Source organism: Lathyrus oleraceus, chromosome 3, assembly GCF_024323335.1.
Source record: "Lathyrus oleraceus cultivar Zhongwan6 chromosome 3, CAAS_Psat_ZW6_1.0, whole genome shotgun sequence".
NCBI classification, from domain to species: Eukaryota; Viridiplantae; Streptophyta; class Magnoliopsida; order Fabales; family Fabaceae; genus Lathyrus; species Lathyrus oleraceus.
In genome coordinates this window covers 516,764,174-516,786,226 of record NC_066581.1, presented here as the reverse complement: position 1 = coordinate 516,786,226, position 22,053 = coordinate 516,764,174, and the positions used below count along the sequence as shown (strand labels likewise).

General features: G+C 39.4%; 1 protein-coding gene across 1 annotated transcript; it reads right to left on the bottom strand.

Moving 5' to 3' along the window:
- Positions 1–213: 213 nt before the first annotated feature.
- Positions 214–17,509, bottom strand: LOC127131922 (uncharacterized; the record flags this gene model as incomplete). Its single annotated transcript, XM_051060805.1, has 3 exons — positions 17,121–17,509; positions 16,766–16,991; positions 214–1,125 (listed from the first exon to the last, which is right to left on the bottom strand). Coding segments are annotated over exons 1-3 (1,527 nt in total), but the record flags the coding sequence as incomplete, so codon positions are not given.
- Positions 17,510–22,053: the final 4,544 nt, after the last annotated feature.

The following is a 22,053-nucleotide window of genomic DNA, read 5'->3' as shown; positions in this document are numbered from 1 at the left end:
TTGAATATCTTCAGCCTTTACACAAATCTGATGATACCCAGACCTCAAATCAATCTTGCTAAACACACAAGCTCCAACCAGCTGATCCATCAGATCGTCAATCCTCGGAAGTGGATACTTGTTCTTAATCGTCACTTTGTTCAGTTGTCTATAATCAACACATAATCTCATAGAACCTTCTTTCTTCTTGACCAACAGAACAGGTGCACCCCACGGCGACACACTAGGACGAATAAACCTCTTCTCGAGCAAGTCTTCAAGTTGACACTTCAACTCTTTCAACTCAGAAGCAGATATTCTATAGGGAGCCATCGATACAGGACTAGTTCCAGGAACTAAATCAATCGAAAACTCAACCTCACGTTTCGGCGGTAAATCACTTATATCTTCCGGAAATACCTCCGCAAATTCACAAACTATTGGCAATTCTTCAATCGTCCTCTTCTCACGAGTATCCAAAGTTGCCAACAACATAAACAACTCAGCACCACCTTGCACCGATTCATCAACTTGCTTAGCAGACACAAACCAATCTTCCTTCGCACCAACCTCAGGAAAAATAACCGTCTTCTCAAAACAGTTGATATACACCCGATTAAATTCTAACCAATTCATACCCAAAATCACATCAAGTTGCTCTAAAGGAAGACAAACTAAATCAATTCCAAAATCCCTACTAAAGATACTCAACGGACAATTCAGACACACATAGGTAGTAGAAACAGAACCCATAGCAGGTGTATCAATAACCATACTTCTACGCATATCAGATAATATAAGATTCAACCTCTTAGCACAATCCAAAGAAATGAAAGAATGTGTTGCACCGGTATCAATAATGGCAGTCAAAGGTGTACCATTAATAAAGCACGTACCTTGGATTAGCCTATCATCGGTAGTAGCCTCCGCACCAGACAATGCAAACACCTTTCCCTTCGCTTGCTCCTTCTTTGGCTTATCACATTTGGTACTAATGTGACCTTTCTCACCGCAATTGTAACAAGTCACACTTGAACCAACTCCACACTGGTTTGCTGTGTGACCACCCTTGCCACACTTGAAACACGTCACAGAATCCTTACTACAATCAACGGCACGATGACCTTCAACGCCACATTTGAAACACTTAAGTGGAGTAGAAGATCCCCCCCCCCCCCCCCCACTTGGCTTCTTGCCAAAACTAGATTGTCTCCTCTTGTCATCATACGGTTTCCCACGATCCTGGTTTTTCCCCTTTAAACTCTTGTAAAAATAAGCACTCTCCCTACTATCCTCATCATAAATCCGACTCTTGTTAACCAACTCCGCAAAACGAGTAATCTGTTGGTAACCAATGGCCTTCTTGATATCGTGTCTCAAGCCATTCACAAACTTCAAGCATTTAGGTCTCTCAACATTAGCAGTATTGTAATGAGGACAATACTTGATAAGCTCTTGAAATCTAGCAGCATATTCCGCAACAGTACCATTTCCTTGCTTCAATTCAAGGAACTCCACCTCTTTCTTCCCACAACAATCTTCTGGAAAATAGTTCTCCAAGAAGACATCACGGAAAAGAGCCCAAGTAACCTCAATGTTGTCTCCTTCAAACCTCTGAAGAGTGTTATTCCACCAATCTTCAGCTTCCTTCTCAAGCATATGAGTACCAAACTGCACTTTCTGAGCATCAGTACAGTTCATGACTCTGAAGATCTTCTCAATTGCCTTCAGCCAAGCTTGAGCTTTATCAGGTTCATGCTCACCCTCAAAGACAGGAGGATTATTCCGTTGGAATCTCCCCAAAGCACGGAACTCATCATCATCTCCATTTCGGTTACCAGCATTTGCTTGAGGGATCTGACCAATGGAGTCAGCCAACATCCTCAGCGCCTCAGCAATGGCATCATCATTCCTACCTGCAACCATCGTCCTGAACAGCCCGAACAACTAGACAAACAGTATCGATCGTGTCAGATACACAAATCGAATACAACAGGATGGAAAACCCTAACGACTATTGACCAACTGGTCGACCATGCTCTGATACCACTAATGTAACACCCCTTTTTCTACCCCAAAATACTTAATATATAATCAGAGTAAATAAGCACGCATATAAACAAAAGGGCATCACATCGACGTTTTTAAAAACTAAGAGCTTTCAAAAACCAACATCATTCATCATCGATATACAATACACCTGGTCATTTCAAAATAACACATTTCAATTATCATGAATATTCAAGAATATGCGTTCGCAGCGGAAAATAATGAATATCCATGCATTTCATAAAATGATTCATGTCCCATACCATGATCATCTCTCCATAATCTCTTCAAGATAAACTAAAACCATATCCAGGATATTTGGCACCGTGGCCTCCCAAACAGCGAATTTCAAATAAACATGTTCACAAGTAATAACGTAATACGTATCCAAATCAGATATGAGTTCAATACTACTAATCTACCCCGTGTTACATGACCAGAGCATTGACTCACTACTTAGTCTCTAAAATAAAGCACCGGAACTCTCCAGCTAATCTCGAGTGAGTTACCGTCCACTTACTTCCGTAATACTACTCTGGAGTATCTGCACGATGCCATGTAAAGCAACATTCAAACAGAAGGGTGAGAATTCAAATCATTATGAAGAAGTATAATAAAGCACAATGATTAAATCAACAATGAACGAAATTCATCACACCTTGTATAACCATGTAAATAATATTAACCAACATTTAGTTCACATGTTGCAAACATCCGTCAAAACTCAAGGAGTATAATATTAAAATCCAATACTATATTCCCAAATATACGCGTAACTACAATTATCACGTAATCACATATTTTGCCAAGTTATGTATCCAAACATCACCAAATTCAATTACCATATCTCATACACACATCACAATCACAACAATGCATACACTCCATTATCACATAACTCTAATGTGACTCAATGCAAGACATGTGACTCTATGCATGTGGTACCGCAATGTGAACCCAACGTTTCACCGCTTTCCGATTCAATATCTAGAATCCAAGCCACGCTTCCGATCTGGACAAGAACAAAGCCACTACGTCTATTTCCAATTAAGGATCAACGTCTGCTACGTTTATTTCCATTCAAGGATCAACGTCTATTACCATGTGAACCCACAGTTTCACCGCTTCCACCATGAAGTCGACCATGCGAGGAATGAATGTACAAATACCAACACATACGCAATTAAGATCATATCTACCATCTTAACATTCCACATATCCCCATAATTCAACTCGATGAATTATCCACCAATGGTACATATACACATTCATAACAATATATCATTCACAAATATAGGCTAATTATCAAATACGCACACTAGATTTCATTTCAAATGAATACAACTTTTAAAATCTCAATTTTTCATTTTTCAACAGCAAGTAACCGGTTAACGCTCGGGGGGTAACCGGTTAACACAAAACAGAATCAACTTCTGGGCAGGTTTTTAGCAAGTAACCGGTTAACGCTCGGAGGGTAACCGGTTAACACAAAACAGAATGTAGAATTTTTGGGCAGGTTTTTAGCAAGTAACCGGTTAACACTCAGAGGGTAACCGGTTAACACAAAACAGAATGCAGAATTTTCTGCGTTTTTCATGTTGGAGGACTTTCGGACCTCCGATTTCGATTCCGTAAAAAGCCAAACATTCATAAAATTATAACTCATACAATACTCTAAGTATATAACGTTAATTTGCAGTTTTAACACAATCAAATTACCACAAATCAAGAATACTCATCAAGACCTAACAATTCCAAAACCATGCAAATTAGGGATTTCAACCTAAACATATTTCTACCCATTGCCCCAATTATACTAACCCATAATAATAAGGATTCTCCCTCTTACCTCTTCAATTTTCTGGAAACCTTAGCTTCCCTCTTGTTCTTCCCCTCTTCTCCTTACTTTTCCTCTTTTCTTTCTCTATTGCCGTCAATGATCAAATGAATCCTATTTCTCACTCTCCTCACCTCTTATATCCTAGTATTATATTTGGGCTTAAAGAATGATACCTCTAATTTAATTATTAGGCCCAATAAGACCTAGTATTATACTATCTCTATTTAATTCAAATAAATTAAACCAACTCAATATGCACACCAAGTTAATTAATTCAATTATTCATTATATCTCATATCAACTAAATAATTAATTAACATACCAAATCAATTAATATAATCAATTATTATACTACCTAACAACTGTAATACCCCAAAATTTACCCTTTCATTTTTCTTGAAAGCATGGGATTATGTTTCACATTGCATTAACATCATACTAGGTCATACTCATTGCATACTGCATTAGTGTCTTGGAAATCAGGGTTTGATTGACCACTCCTTAACAGAAGGAGCCCACACAAAGCAGACTGAGAAATGAACTTCATTCTCCAAATATACAAGTCTCAAGGGGTTCCATATGTCTTATTATGGTCCCCAGTTCATCAGTAGAAGATTCAAAGCTCTCATAGTGTGCATCTGGATTTAATCAGAAATCAGGGTTTCATGGCTATCTGCAACAGGCAATGTTTGGTGGAAAGGAAAGGGCTCATTCATGTCATGATTAGAGAGGCATCTTGGCCTAAGAAGGTTCATAATCATCTCACAAAGATCCATTGGCAATCAGTGCAATCAGTTCCTAGTCATTTTTACCCTAAAACTAGGGTTTGGTATAAAATCAGTCTATTTCTGATTCCTTGGGTGAAACTCTTTTCCATGGCCCTCCATATGTCCACAAGGGTCTACATACAAAAAATCGACTTTTCATTTGAGCCGGAGGTGCTTCAATTGATCAATGGAATCAGAAATTAGACGGTTTGGGAAAAGTCAACTGTGGGGCCAGAAAAGTCAACTCCTGACGTTTTGAAAGTGAAATCTCAAAATTCATGCCTAAGGGAGCCTACATGTGAAATTTGATCAAGGTTAGATCATAGATTCATCATTTAATCAGGAGTTGGAAAAGTTACTAAATTTGGAAATAGTTGACTTTCCATTTAAGGCAAGTTTTCAAGGTTTTTGCACCCACTTTAAGCCTATATTCCATCAAGATGCAAGCTCCATTTGAAAATTTCTCCAACATGAAAGTTGTTCCTCTTGTTCCAAACTTTCTATAGATATAAAGTTTGTTTTATTTTGATTAAAATTGAGAAAGTTATGATCGGTCAAAGTAAGACATTATTTTAGGACATGAAAGATGTTAAGCTCTTTCCACTCATCATTTCATTTTGTGTTCAACATGAAAGATGTTAAGCTCCATGCCCTCTTTCTACTGTTTGCATTGCCTTGCCATTTGGACATGTATTCATCAAGATACAAAGCCTCAAAGTCACCCTCTTGAACTTATTTCCAAAACCATGTCATGTTGCACAAACCAACCAACACACTCTTTTCCTCATTTGGCCATTTGCTTTATGTTCACTCACTTAAGTTTTACCACATTTAGCCATTTCTTTTCACACCTCATTTTCACATATGTTGTTCATGAATCCAAAAAAATCATTTAAGCCCATTAAGACACTTTAACCCTACATATTTAAACATCAAAAAACCCTAATCTAAAAAGGGTTAGCTGCTGTATTTTCAAGGCAAGGCAAGAGAGAAATATCAAGTGTCATCCCATTTCCATTTCACAAGTCCTTGAAGTTTCAAAGAGCACCTCATTCTTCCTTCCATTCTTCCAATACCAAGAGGCAGTGGACCTTGCATCCACTAGGTACCTTTACTTCTCCATTTTCATGACCATATATCCATATTGCTCATCATTTCATCCATACTTCATTTTATTTTTCATTTATTCCATGCTTGCTTCATGCTATTTTTCACTATGCCATGTTTGTTTCATGCTAATTTTTGTTGTTAATACTATGCTCTGCATGCTTGTAAAGTCCTCACCATGAGACATTATTGTTGAACTTAAGTTTGTGTTGTTAAATTTTTTGTTGAATCCGGGTGCATGAAGCCCCCTTGTTGTTCGCTTTTCTACATGCTAAAGTCATTATTTTTCATGAAACAAAGAACCATTGTGTTCTACATGTTCCATACTTGAACTTAGTTTTTTACATCATCTCATTTGGAGCCCTGTAGCATGAGTTATGTTGGTTTGAAAATGGAGGAAATGGGCTGCGTTTTTCATGTGTGCTGAATCTGGGTGCATGAAGCCCCCTTGTTGTTAGCTTTTCTACATGTTAGGGCCATTATTTTTAACGAAACAAAGCACCATTGTGTTCTACATGTTCCAAACTCAAACTTTGATTTTTACATCACCTCATTTGGAGCCCTGTAGCATTAGTTATGTTGGTTGGAAAATGGAAGAAATTGGGCTGCATTTTTCGCATTTGCTGCATTTTGCATGGCTGTTTTGTGCTTGCATGAGAGAGGGTGACGCGGCAGCCTGCTGACCGCTGGATCGCGTGCGCCATGCTCCATCCCATCCGTCCGCCTGGCTTTTTGTCCTGTAGTGGCTTTAATGAGCCTTGACCAATTGAGCAAGTTGACATACTTTTTTAATGAACATTATATTTTCTTTGTCACATGCTGGAAGTCCGATGGACCTGGGCCTGCGCCCCATTCGCTAGCTGCACCCTCATGTTTTGGCCCATTGCTATTATAACACACTTCCATTTATTTCCTTTCTTAATTCTTTTTTTATTTTCTGTTTTGTTTTTTAATTAATAAAAATATTTTATTTATTCATAAAAATACCAAAAAATATTTTTTACTTTCCTTAATGTTTTATTTAGTTTATTTAATTTTTATTTTCATATTTTATTTATTGTTAATATTTTATTTCAATTATTTATTTCAAGTGTTTCATTTTAACACACTTATTTGTATTAATTTTATTTTCATGACTTAAAATTATTTTTAACTTCTGATTTTTGGGATGAGGGTTGACCAATGTCTCATGGTAAACTTGACCTTTTATTGGAATTTTATTTCCCATTTTCAATTTATTTTGGATTTATTTTTGACCTAGTTTGCTTGGTTGACTTTTCATTTGACTTCTTTTTTATTTCAATTAATTTATACACTAATTTTCATTATTTTTGAAATCTTTTTGGGGGATGATGATGTCCTGACCCCACCTTACTTAGTTTAATTTTTCATAATTTATTTGATTAATTTACTATTTATTCTTAATTTATTTCTAACCTAGTCTTGTTGTTTGACTTTTGGTTTGACCTTTGTTTTGATTCAATTAATTCAATAACCAATTCACATTATTTTTGAAATCTTTTTGGGGGATGATGATGTCCTGACCCCACCTTACTTAGTTTAATTTTTCATAATTTATTTGATTAATTTACTATTTATTCTTAATTTATTTCTAACCTAGTCTTGTTGTTTGACTTTTGGTTTGACCTTTGTTTTGATTCAATTAATTCAATAACCAATTCACATTATTTTTGAAATCTTTTTGGGGGATGATGATGTACTGACCCCGCCTTAGTTAGTTTAATGTTTCATAATTTTCTTGATTAATTTACTATTTATTTGATAATTTTCAAGTTGACTTGACTTTTCAGTTGACTTTTCCATGATTGATGTTTGACTTAAAGGATTGCTTAGGGCAATTGAAGAGATCTTTTGATCCTACCTTGTTCATCTCATATGCCATGTATTAGAGGCTTTTCATCTTGATTTTATTTGATCCTTGCATCATTTCCCGATTAAATTATTCAATGATCCTTTGTGTTCATAGTTTTATCTGTCTGATTCATCTGATATTTTTTATACTTGTTTCTTTCATCCATGCTTCTATTGTTTGATTGCTTAACATGTTTATACCTCTCATGCATTGTCTAATGCTTCATTATTTCATTCTTTGATTATTTGACTTGATCATATACTTGTTTATATATCTTATTGTCTGATTAAACTGTGGCCTACTTGTATGTTGTATGAGGCACATATTACTATTGTTTGATTGCCATGGACAATCCCCATTCATAACAAATGTACCCCTCTCCCATGAAGTGTATAATGTTTATTCTTTCATTCTTTATTCATCTGTTAATACAAGAAATAAAATGAACATCTGATAACCATTTCAAAACAAGATCAAAACCTCGATCCAACGTCGAGTAATCATTTTCAAAACTTAACAGAACCAACACGTATTTCTCCATCCTTTTGTAAGTCGATTGCTTCATGCATCGCCATTTCTCTTGTAAGTCGATTGCTTCTAGCATCGCCATCTACCACCCGTAAGTCGATTGCTTCAGGCATCGCCATCTACCTTTATCCTCTCCTTTCTCCATTCGTCGATTCTTGTTCCGTTTAGGTAGCATCCATTAGGTAGAACCCTTTGTATGATAACATAGGTAGAATTCCCTTATTCTTTTGTATGATAACATAGGTAGAATTCTCTTATTCTTTGCATGCTAACATTAGGTAGATGTTCCCATTTGTAAATCCTAACACTTAGGTCCATATTGCATGACTATTCTAGGGCAGAGTTTCCCCATTCTTTAGACCTTTCCGAGCGTCTCTGATCCTGTGGCATGTCACTCAGTTCTATTGCAAAGAGGTAACTGCCTAAGACTCGATTCAGCGAGTTGCGACACCTGCTGCTAGGACGTGAACACATTGCCCACCTTCCTTTGACACAACTGGTGTCCTCCTTTGTAAGTCCATGTTCAGATGGCAACCCCTAGGTAGCCGAACTACGGCAACTCTGATTCTCATATTCAGATGAGATACGTAGGCACGAGATGTGATGTCTTGCCGAGTTCTTTTATTTGTTTTTGACTGACAACTAACAACTAATCCTTGCTTGTTTTCGCCCTCGTTGCGATTCTTTTCTCTCGCCCTCGTTGCGATCAAGACCTTCCCTTTCTCTGTCCCTACTTGCAATCGAGACCCCTTATTCCCGTAGTTAGCCAAACTACGGTTTGCTCTGATTCTCATTCCAGATGAGATACGTAGGCATAAAACACGATGTCTTAGCGAGCACACTTCTCTTTAACCCATAGGTAGCCGAGCTACGAAGACTCTGATTCTCATGCTCAGATAAGATACGTATGTAGTGGATGCGACATCCGTGCGAGTCATTTTCTTTTGACTTCTTTTAGTAAATAGTACATTATATAAACACACACCCTTTAGACAAGAACAACAAGAGTGGATCCCGTAGAGTACTACAGATGCGTAGGGGTGCTAATACCTTCCCTTCGCATAATCGACTCCCGAACCCAAGATTTGGTTGCGAGACCTTGTCTTTTCCTTTCCTTTCTCCAGGTTTACTTTGAGCGTTTCCTTTCCCTCCTTTGGGATAAATAACGCACGGTGGCGACTCTCCTGTCATTTCTTTCTCGCCGGTTGTTTTTTCGCATGGTTGCGACAGCTGGCAACTCTGCTGGGGACCCGGTTTCCCTAAGCGAGTCCCTCCTAGATTTTTTAGGTTTCTTGTTTGTTGGGTGTTTATTCTTTTGTACAGTTATTTATTTTTTCAGCATTTACCTGTTTTACCTTATTGCATTCATGTACATATGTTTGTTGTATCTGTGGGTTGTTTGTTTGTTGGGGTGGGATGTTTTATGAGAGATAAGCCCACTACCCAGGCTTGAGTGTACACACAGGTTTTAGAGTGGATAGTCATGAGGCTTGCGTGGCATGTTGCTGCGTTAAGTCGTTCATGAAGACCTACACCCAGACGAGGTTTCTTTGGATATGTTCTGTCCTATGGGTGTTCCATAACGACAAATGTTCCTCTAGAAATCGTCGACTCTGGTGACCATTTCCCGAGGACTCAGTCAAGGCCTCTCCTCCGAGACGTGATTATGTTAGCTCTGGTGGGCGTATTCTCGCTGATCAATCCGAGGACCCCGAGGCTGGGAACTTGCTTTAGGATGTCTTGTTGAGGTGAGTCAATGGAGGTCTTTTTGTCTCGTAATAATGCCAGACCTTCAGTGGTAAACGTATTATTCGACTGAAGGGCTGAAGCTGACGAACTTCTGTTCTTAGAACCTACCAGTGAGGGGCGGGCTAAATTCAGGAAACCTTAACCTCCAACCAACCTGGTTTTCTAGAGCAGAGCTTTGATCTTGTATTATATTCCTCAGTGGGTTTCTCTTCAGACAATGCAACCTGACAGATGTTCAAGCGGATACAGCAACCCTGATTTCCATGTCACTTCATTGCATCACATCATTTTGCATTCATATCATTTAACACATGTTTTCCACTAGGGGTTTACATCTTCTTCTTGATTCCGGTCGGGGTTTTCTGGTTCTCTTAAGATGGACATTGGCAGAAAGAGACATGTCGCCTACAAGTTTCATGTGGTTTGTTTGGATCCCACTCAGCAGCTAATGAAGTCAATGGATCATGATTCGCTAGAAGGATTCCGGAAGGATTATGGGTTGATTCTAAGTTTCGTCACGGTTCTCTCCAAAGATCAACACGATGCTCTCTTCACACTGCTGCAGTCCTATGACCCTCCATTGAGGTGTTTCACGTTCCCGGATTATATCTTGGTCCCTACTTTGGAGGAGGTTGCCAGTTTTCTCAGAGTTCCTATCAAGCCGCAGTTGATATTCTACAGTTCTGAGTTTCTGCCCGATCTCAGCATGGTTGCTTCAGCCACATATTTGGGGAAATCAGTCTTGAAGTCTAATATGTGTCAGAAGGGAGGAGTCAGTGGTTTTCATTTGAGTTTCTTAGTGGGAGAAGCCAAGAAGAAGATTCAAGATGGTGATTGGAGGGGTTTCAATGTTGTGTTGGCTCTTTGTGTGTATGGGATTGTCTTGTTCCCTAATGTTGCCAAATTTGTGGACGTAGACGCAATACGCCTTTTCGTGTTGGGTAATCCAGTGCCGACCTTGTTGGGAGATTTCTTTCATTCAGTGCATCACAGGAACGAGAATAGGAGAGGAGGAGTGGTGAATTGTTGTGCGCCTTTGTTTCACAAGTGGTTCAGTTCTCACCTACCCAAGTCAGGAGCGTTCGTTGACCTCAAGGACTCATTGAGTTGGTCGAAGAGACTGATGGGGATAAGAGCTAAAGATATTTCTTGGTGGTCATACCAGAACTTGCTTCGGGCGAATATTATTCACAGTTGTGGGAACTTCCCTAATGTACCGTTGGTAGGAAGAAGAGGAGGAATCAACTATAATCCTTCTCTAGCAGTCAGACAGTTTGGATATGCTTTAAGAACTCCGCCTTTGGAAAAGGATGTCGAAGAATCTTTGTTTTTCCATTCTTCATCTGATCTGACTGTATCTTGTAAGGCAGCTGAGGCCTGGCTCAAGGTGATCAAGAGAGGAAGGATTGTGCTTGGAAAAGGAGATTGCAGGACTTATCCTCAGTACGAAGATTGGCTTCAGGGAAGAGTTGAAGAGTTTGGTCTGCCGTTTCCTATTGAAGAACCTTTGTATCCACCAACTCCTGAGCAGTCAACAATGGTGAGCCGAGAGGAGTATGACAAATTGAAGAGTGCCATGGAGGAGCTTCAAACTGAAAACACGGAGTTGAGTGTGAAATTGCAATACTATATGCACTTATACCGTGAGGCGGAATATCAGAAGGGGGAAGCTATCAGATTGCAAGAGGAAGCAGAGAAGAAATTGGCTGTGGAGGTGAACTTCTTCAGGAAGACTGACAAAGCCTTGGGATCATCCAGTTCTGAGTTGAGGAGAGTCAAGCAGCAGTTAATAGATGCCCATGGTAAGTTAGCTGGGTGGCAAGAGCAATGGGATGCATTTTCAGCTTCTCGGAGAGCAAAAGAGGAGGAGATGGTGGCCGAATTGACTGGTCAGATGAAGAAGTTGAAGATTCAGGTGAAGGAGAAGAACAATGAGCTCCTGTGCGCCCGTTCAACCAATGGTTACATGACAGATCAACTCGACAAGGCTCAAGAACAAATTGAAGAACTCAAGATGCTGGCGGGTTTGAAGAAGCCTAGACTTGAAGAGGTATTCGAGGAGAATAATGGGGGTTATTACATAGAGCCAGCTCCGGTGGAAGAGGTCAAAGCGGGTGCCTCTATCTCGTCATTCAAGCAGGCACAAGCCTTGGTAGACTCAGGTGTTGCTCCCGGTTGGGGACGTCTGTTGGAGTTACCAATGAAAGAAGACAAGTTCGGGATTGGGTATCAGCCAGCTCTTACTTCTACAACTTCAGAACCTCAGACTCGACAGGGGCCGATTACTTTCTCCAGTGCTGGCATCATTCAGTATGGCCAGATCTCTGTAATCGATGAAGAAGATGGGGATAATGACTGCGACATTGACAATTGGGTGCGTCCGAGGATCCCGGGTGAAATTATCAACAATTGGTCTTCTGAGGAGATTGTCCAAGTCACTTTTCTGGAGGAGTAATTTTTCTTTGTTTATTCATGCATGTCCAAGTCTTACGTTCCGCCCAGGGCGTAATGACTCATTGTAGGGCTCATCTATGTGATTACCTGCACTATTTATCATAAATAAAGGACGTCTTTTTGCATTCAAATATTTTGTTCACTGTCTTTCTATTTTTGTAGTTTTCAAAAATCAAAAATCAAAAAATATTTGGCAATGTTTGTTTAGTTTTCACTTTTTTCACACTCATAAGCACATACCATCACTCATGCAGATGCACATCACCGGATTCTATTGATAACGGTTCTGCTATGGCTCGCTTCGACTTTGAAAACCCGGTCTTTCAAGCTGAAGAAGAGGGTGATGAAGACTGTGAACTCCCTAAAGAGCTTGCCAGGTTGTTAAAACAGGAGGAAAGGATCATTCAACCGCATCAAGAGTCTACTGAAGTGATTAATCTTGGCACCAAGGACGTCAAGAAAGAAATCAAGATAGGGGATGCTTTGGAAGATGATGTGAAGAAGGGGTTGATCGAATTGCTGCGAGAATATGTTGACATCTTCGCCTGGTCTTATCAGGACATGACAGGGCTTGACACAGACATTGTGGTGCACCGTTTGCCTCTCAAAAAGGATTGTCCTCCGGTCAAGCAGAAGCTCAGAAGAACAAGACCAGAGATGGCTGTCAAGATAAAAGAAGAAGTGCAAAAATAGTTGGATGCAGGGTTTCTAGCAGTTACCAATTATCCGCCATGGGTTGCAAACATCGTTCCCGTACCTAAAAAGGATGGAAAGGTGTGGATGTGTGTTGACTACCAGGATCTGAATAGAGCTAGCCCTAAAGATGATTTCCCATTACCTCACATCGACGTTTTGGTGGATAACACAACTCAGTTCTCGGTATTCTCCTTCATGGATGGCTTCTCTGGCTATAATCAAATTAAGATGGCACCAGAAGACATGTAGAAGACAACTTTCATAACCCCATGGGGCACCTTATGCTACAAGGTGGTGCCGTTTGGTCTAAAAAACGCTGGAGCAACATATCAACGAGCTATGGTGACTCTTTTCCATGATATGATTCATCATGAAATCGAGGTTTATGTTGACGATATGATTGCCAAATCTCAGACAGAAGAAGAACATTTGGTGAATCTGCAGAAATTGTTTGAGCGTCTGAGGAAATTCAAGCTGAGGCTTAATCCGAACAAGTGTACTTTCGGGGTGAGATTTGGAAAGTTGCTGGGTTTTATTGTTAGTGGAAAAGGGATTGAGGTGGATCCTGACAAAGTAAAAGCAATACAAGAGATGCCTGAGCCAAGAACAGAGAAACAAGTCTGTGGTTTCTTAGGGAGGTTGAACTACATTGCAAGGTTCATCTCTCACCTAACAACCACGTGTGAGCCAATATTCAAGTTGTTGAGAAAAGATCAGGCTATCGGGTGGAACGATGATTGTCAAAGGGCTTTTGAAAAGATAAAAGAGTATTTGCAGAATCCTCTTATCCTCATGCCTCCAGTCCCAGGGAGACCGCTGATTATGTACTTGACAGTACTCGATATTTCCATGGGTTGTGTTCTCGGTCAACACGACGAGACAGGTAGGAAAGAGCATGACATCTACTACCTGAGTAAGAAATTCACAGACTGCGAGTCGAGATACTCAATTCTTGAAAAGACATGTTGTGCACTTGCATGGGTTGCTAAGCAATTGAGACAATACATGCTGACTCACACAACCTTATTGATCTCTAAGATGGATCCAGTCAAGTACATATTCGAGAACCTAACTCTCACCGGAAGGGTTGCTCGTTGGCAAATGGTACTGACAGAGTACGACATCCAGTATACATCCCAGAAAGCCATCAAAGGGAGTATTCTGTCAGACTATCTTGCTCAGCAGCCGATTGATGATTATGAGCCAATGAAGTTTGATTTTCCAGACGAAGACATCATGTTCCTCAAAATGAAAGACTGTGAAGAGCCAGTTGTTGAGGAGGGACCTGATCTAGATGAAAAGTGGACGTTAACGTTTGATGGGGCCGTCAATGCCAGAGGAAGTGGAATTGGTGATGTCCTTACCACTCCGAAAGGTGCCCACATGCCTTTCATCGCTCGTCTGACTTTCGAGTGCACCAATAATGAAGATGAGTATGAGGCTTGTATTTTGGATATTGAGCAAGCCATTGATTTGAGAATCAAAACTTTGGACATCTTCGGAGATTCAGCTCTGGTGATCAATCAAGTGAATGGTGATTGGAATACACTTCAGCCTACTCTGGTCCCCTACAGAGATTACACGAGAAGACTGTTGACTTTCTTCACAACAGTAAAGTTGCATCATATACCTCGTGACAAAAACCAGATGGCAGATGCTCTTGCTACTCTATCCTCCATGATCAAGGTGATTCGGTGGAATCATGCTCCCAGAATCGATGTTATGCGCCTTGATAGGGCCGCGTATGTGTTTGCTGCTGAACTGGTAGTTGATGACAAGCCCTAGTATCACGACATCAAGTGCTTTTTGAAGAATCAAGAGTACCCTGCAGGGGCATCCAACAATGACAAAAAGACTTTGAGGAGATTGGCAGGCAGTTTCTTCTTGAACAAAGACGATATGCTGTATAAGAGGAACTTCGACATGGTTCTGCTCAGATGCGTGGATAGACACGAAGCGGACATGTTAATGCAGGAAGTTCATGAGGGCTCCTTTGGTACTCATGCCGGCGGACATGCAATGGCTAAGAAATTGTTGAGAGCGGGTTATTACTGGATGACCATGGAATCTGATTGTTTCAAATATGCTCGGAAGTGTCATAAATGTCATATTTATGCTGATAAGGTACATGTGCCGCTGAATCCTCTGAATGTGATGTCTTCACCGTGGCCGTTTGCTATGTGTGGCATTGATATGATTGGAAGGATTGAGCCGACTGCTTCCAATGGGCATCGCTTCATCCTTGTTGCCATCGACTATTTCACCAAATGGGTCGAAGCAGCGTCATTTGCAAAGGTCACCAGACATGTGGTTGCCCGTTTCATTAAGAAAGAAATCATTTGTCATTATGGGATTCCCGAAAGAATCATCACTGATAATGGTTCTAATCTCAATAACAAAATGATGAAAGAGTTGTGCCAGAACTTCAACATTCAGCATCACAATTCTTCCCCTTATCGTCCTAAGATGAACGGTGCTGTTGAGGCAGCAAATAAGAACATAAAGAAGATTGTGCAGAAGATGGTCGTTACGTACAGAGATTGGCATGAGATGCTACCCTTCGCCTTATGATATGCACTAACCTTTGAGACTTAGGCATTTCCTTCAAAATTCCTGAAACAACTTTGTTAACTTTTGGAATATTAATTCTTTTGTGACTCAGAGGAAGTAATCTGCCTTATAATTGAAAGAATAATAGAATTTGATACATGCATATAAAATAAACGAGACTGATATGAAATAAAGGAGAAATAAGAAATGGAATTAAGTAGAAGGGGCACCACACTCTTTCTAATCCAAGAGAGAATGATAAGCCTGTGGATGAGGATCACCACAAGAAAAGGATTTCTTGATAAGATCAATTTTGGTCCAATCCAGAACCTAAGAGCAAATACTCTCACTTACACAATGTGTAAACTTGCCAAAATTCATTGATCCAAAAGAAGATACATGCCTCCTTTATATAGGAATGGCTTAAGATGATGAAATAAGTAAAAATTAACTCCTAAGAAAACAAAAGGGTTTCAGCCACTAATTATCATGATAGTGGGTTGAGTTATTACAAAGAAAGTGCAAAATAAAGAAGAGATAGCGGGATTCTTGAAAGGGCAGAGTAATGGCAATTCTTTATTTACCACTTCTCTTGCAATTTTCGTCCATTATAGTGTGGTTATTGGTATTTCCTTTATTTTTATTTATTTATGCATTATTGGGCCTTTTATCACATGCTTGGATGATAAGAATAAACTTGGGCTCTTTTTCTTCAATCTGGCCCATGCATTCTATTGACTTGATCATGAAGTGAACTAAAGCATCATTGACTCTTCTTGCATGTGCCCTTGTCATAAGACCTCCTAAGCTTTGCATTGTATCATTTATGTCTTGGATTACATCCTCATCATTCCCTCCTTCTTGAAAATAATTCTACCTCGAATTTAGACCATCATCACCTACATCAAAAGGAGATAAATCAGCCACATTAAAAGTAGTACTTACCCCATACTCACCTGGAAGTTCTATTTTGCAGGCATTGTCATTGATCCTTGAAAGTACTTGAAATGGTCCATCTCCCCTAGGTTGAAGTTTGGACTTCCTTTGTGATGGGAATCTCTCTTTTCTCATATGTATCCAAACCCAATCCTCGGGTTCAAAAATAACTTTTTTTAGCCCTTTGTTTGCACTTTTTGCATAACTTTTATTTTTCTTTTCAATTTGCAATTTTACTTGTTCATGCAATTTTCTCACAAATTCAGCCTTAGCTTTCCCATCTTTATGCTTCAAAATAGATGTGTTAGGCAATGGTAACAAATCAAGAGGTATTAAAGGATTAAAACCATACACAATCTCGAAAGGTGAATGTTGTGTAGTGCTATGGACAATCCTATTGTAAGCAAACTCTACATGAGGTAACCATTCCTCCCACATTTTAAAATTCTTTTTAAGAACAGCCCTAAGAAGAGTAGAAAGAGTTCTATTTACTACTTCAGTTTATCCATCTGTTTGGGGATGACAAGTAGTGGAAAATAATAACTTTGTACCCACCTTTCCCCACAAAGTCCTCCAAAAATGGCTTAAGAACTTGGAGTCACGATCAGAGACAATGCTCCTTGGTAAGCCATGTAGGCGCACCACTTCCTTAAAGAACAAATCAGCAACATGACATGCATCATCCACCTTTTTACATGGAATAAAATGTGTCATTTTTGAAAACCTGTCCACAACTACAAAAATAGAATCTTTGCCATTCTTTGTTCTAGGCAGCCCCAAAACAAAGTCCATGGAAATATCAATCCAAGGAAATTCAGGTACAGGCAAATGAGTATACAAACCATGAGGCATAACTTTTGATTTAGCCTTTTTACACACAATGCATCTTTCACAAAGCTTTTGGACATCAATTTTCATGTGAGGCCAATAAAAATGTTCTTTTAAGAATTCTAGAGTTTTAGAAACCCCAAAATGACCCATTAGTCCTCCCTCATGCGCCTCTTTTACAAGTAATTCTCTAATGGAACCTTTAGGCACACATAGTTTTTTTCTTTAAATAAATAGCCATTGTGCCTAAAATACCCATTGAAGGCAGTATGCTCACAAGCTAAAAATTTTGAAGAAAATTCAAGGTCACTTTTATACAAATCTTTAATATGCTCAAGACCAAAAACTTTTGTTTCAAGAGTAGAAAGTAAGACATGTCTTCTTGAGAGTGCATCTGCCACAACATTAGATTTACCTTTCTTATGCTTGATTACATAAGGAAATTGTTCAAGAAACTCAACCCACTTGGCATGCCTCTTATTCAACTTACCTTGTCCCTTCAAATGTTTCAAGGATTCGTGATCACTATGAATGACAAACTATTTAGGCAGCAAGTAATGTTGCCAAGTTTGTAGAGCTCTCACCAAGGAATACAATTCCTTATCACATGTAGAATAATTAAGGGCAGCCCCTTTTAGCTTTTCACTAAAATAAGCAAGTGGATGACCTTCCTGCAACAAAACAGCTCCAATTCCCACATTAGATGCATCACATTCAATTTCAAAAGATTTAGAAAAATTAGGCAATGCAAGAATTGGTGCTTGGGTGAGCTTTTCTTTTAGGGTAGCAAAGGCTTGCTCTTGTTTTTCACCCCGTTTAAAACCAACATCCTTTTTAACAATTTCATTGAGGGGTGCTGCCAAGGTACTAAAGTCCTTCACAAACCTCCTATAAAAACTAGCCAAACCATGAAAGCTTCTTACCTCACTTACATTTTTGGGAGGAGGCCACTCTCGAATGGCTTTCACCTTTTCCTCATCAACGTGGACTCCTTTAGAGCTCACAATGAAACCTAAGAAAATCACATGATCGGTGCAAAAGACACATTTTTCTAGGTTGGCATACAAATTTTCATATCTTAGCACTTGCAAAACAACCCTTAAATGAATGCAATGATCATCTAAGTTCTTGCTATAAATCAAAATATCATCAAAATACACAACAACAAACTTACCCAAGAACTCCCTTAACACATGGTTCATTAGTCTCATGAAAGTACTAGGTGCATTAGTTAATCCAAAAGGCATAACCATCCACTCATACAAACCAAATTTTGTTTTAAAAGCAGTTTTCCATTCATCCCCTTCCCTTATTCTAATTTGGTGATATCCACTTTTCAAATCAATTTTAGAAAATAAGCATGCACCAAACAATTCATCAAGCAAATCATCTAGTCTAGGAATAGGATGCCTATATTTAATGGTAATATTGTTAATGGCCCTACAATCAGTGCACATCCTCCAACTACCATCCTTTTTAGGGACTAGAATAATAGGGACAGCACAAGGACTTAAACTTTCTCTTACCCATCCTTTACTTATCAATTCAGCAACTTGCCTTTGTATCTCTTGAGTTTGTTGTGGATTGCTTCTATATGCTGGCCTATTAGGCAAAGATGCTCCTGGATTGAGATCAATATGATGTTCAATTCCTCTTATAGGTGGTAAACCACTTGGCACCTCTTCCGGAAACAATTCTTTAAATTCCTGCAAAAGAGACTCAACACAATTTGGCAATTTTTTTTCATTAGAAATAGTGGTTAGCAAAGGCACCTCCTGGCAAAAGAGCAAGTACAAAGGCTGGTGTGACACAATTGCTTTTTTCACATCTCTTTTATTTGCAATTAAACTTTGTTTCTTTTCTCTTTTATCATTCTTTTTCTTTTCATTCTTTTCTTTTTCTTTTTCTTTTTCTTTTCTTTCTTGATCATATTTTTCTCTCATTTTTCTTTGATCTTCTCTCACCTCACTAGGATTTAACGGTACAAGATTGATCTTTTGATCATGATACATAAAAGATTACTTATTGGAGTACCCATCATGATTGGCTTTTCTATCAAATTGCCAAGGCCTACCTAATAACAAATGACTAGCTTCCTGTAAGACCCCAATTTTGACCCTAAGATCCCTCATGGCATCATAACATTGCATTTGCATTGCCTCAAGGATCTTTAGCATCTTGGTTCCCTTTGCCTTTGGGTGGGACTCCTTGTGATTGGTTTGAGATCACCAAGCATGCTTGAATTATACATCATTGTTTCTCTTACTTTTGTTTACTAACCAAAAGCACAAAAATGTGTCATTAACATCTTTTGTTTGAAGCTTGAGTATCATCCAAGACACTTTGTGGGTTCTATTTAGATGATCAGTCAACACAAGGGAATGGCTTGAGATACTTCCAACAGGTTCAAATGGGGCCTATTCATCATTCAGAACGCTAACCTTGAAGGAGCAAAAATCTGCCTCTGAGTTGTCATGCTCGCTAGGCGAGCAGCAGGGTTCGCTAAGCGAACTGAGCTGTCATGCTCGCTAAGCGAGCAGATCCTTCATTTGAGAAAAACAGACTGTAAAAAGACTGGAGACTATTACAAAACCCTGGAGGAAAAGAGGGAGAAAAGAGGCAGAAGAGAAACCTGCGAACTAACCGGCAGCAATCTCCAGGCAGCTCTGAAAAGTTCACTCCGACTCACACACTTTGCACCTCCGTCTCAGGCAAACCCTAACATTGCTTTGCAAACCCAGCCGTGCCATTCGAGTTTAATCGATCTCTCCAATCAGGTTTGCCTTATTCCCATAATTTTATGCTCTTAATTTGAATCATCTGAGGTAACATTAGGTTTTGCCCACAGGTTTATAATTGTGCATGAATATGTAAACAATACCTTGAATGTTTAATAGTTTCTTTTCTGAGATGGATGCCACAGGGTTTGGAGTCCCTAAAATCGTACTGTTATCCAGGGGAAATCCAGAACCCGCGGGCGTTCGCTAGCACCTTCGCTAGGCGAGCATGTAGCGAAGCTTCGCTAGCACCTCGCTAAGCGAAGCAGTAGCGAATGTGACAGTAGCTTGTTTTTCCGTTTGATTTCAGATCTGTTTTCGTGTTTGATTATAACATGTTTTACGCCACATCCATGCATTATTTACCTGTTATTTCTAACCTGTTTGTTGAGTTTTTGTGAGGGCTCACATACTCTTGCAGGGATAGCTTGCTTGGTGTTCCACTTTATTTGTGGGATACCACCTGGAGGTCTATTCCGATTACCTGTACTGACTGACTTTCTTTGATGGTGTTAGCTTGGAAGAGTCTTTGGTTTTCTTGTTTCGTTAATTGCTGTTACTTCGGATCTTTATCCGCGTGGTACCTTTATTTTTCCCGCATTTTACCACTTTCTTAGGTTTCGTATAGCCTCTCGTGGCATGTCAATTAAGGTTGCGCGGTTCCTTCATCTAGGACTTCCTTTTTGCATAAGCATCCCTAAAACCCCAAACAACTCATTGATTTTTCTTCTCCTAAGAACACGTTATCTCCTTCTATTACAGGCGAGTAAGTCTCCAAAGGTCGAGCATCCGGTAGATTGTGTAGTAACGTCGTTCACCCCAAAACACAACCCTTACCCCATAGGTGGTTGAACTACGTTTTGCTCTGATTCTCATTCCAGATGAGATACGTAGGCATAAGATACGATGTCTTACCGAGCACACTCCTCTTTAACCCATAGGTAGCCGAGCTACGAAGACTCTGATTCTTAGATTCAGATGAGATACGTATGCAGTGGATGCGACGTCCGTGCGAGTCATTTTCTTTTGACCCTTCTTTTAGTAAGTAGTACATTAGATAAACATATACGTTTTTCTCATCCCTTCAATCATGTTTGCACAAATAATTTTTCACAAAACAACAACCTTTGCAACAAATGTGAAAAGGGCTCCCTAGGAGTACCTAGGATGCTTTGGGTGCCTAACACCTTCCCATTGCATAACCAACCCCCTTACCCAGATCTCTGACATTTTTACTAGTTTTTGATTCGATAAAACTTTTAGGTTTTTGTTCGCTTTCTAACCATTCCTTTGGATAAATGGAAGTGCGGTGGCGACTCGACTTGTATGATTTACCTTGGATTTAGTCAATATCTCTAATGGTAACGAATACCCCGCTACAGAAAAACGGCGACTCTGCTGGGGAAAACAATTTGCCTAGTGGGTTTTGCCTACTTTTCATATTTGTTGTATTGTATATTTTTCTTTGTGTGACATATTTTTGTGCAATTTGGGATTACTGTATTGTATGTAATGATTGAATTGCTTGATATTAATTCCTTGTATGCTTGATGATCTTTGTGAGATGAGTTCTATACCCGAACTCGAGTGCACTTAGGATAGGAGAATGGCATAGTCTTGTCGACTTGTGTGGAGTTATTCCTTAGCAAGTTGACTTGCAAGTCCATTCACTTGGTGGAGGTTATGTTGGGATCAATAATGTCACACAAGTAAGTTGTAGTTAGACATTACTCTTTCCAATATAGACCTTAGAAGCCAAGGACCTTAGTTTACCAAGCCCATCTTGGCCTATTCTTAGGATGTAGTGCGAAAGTCGTTCAAGTGTAAGATTTGATACGATTGTAACACGATACTACACTCATAAGAGTCTCTCTTGAGAATATTTTTGGAATACGAGTAGTCGTTTCTCCGATAATATCC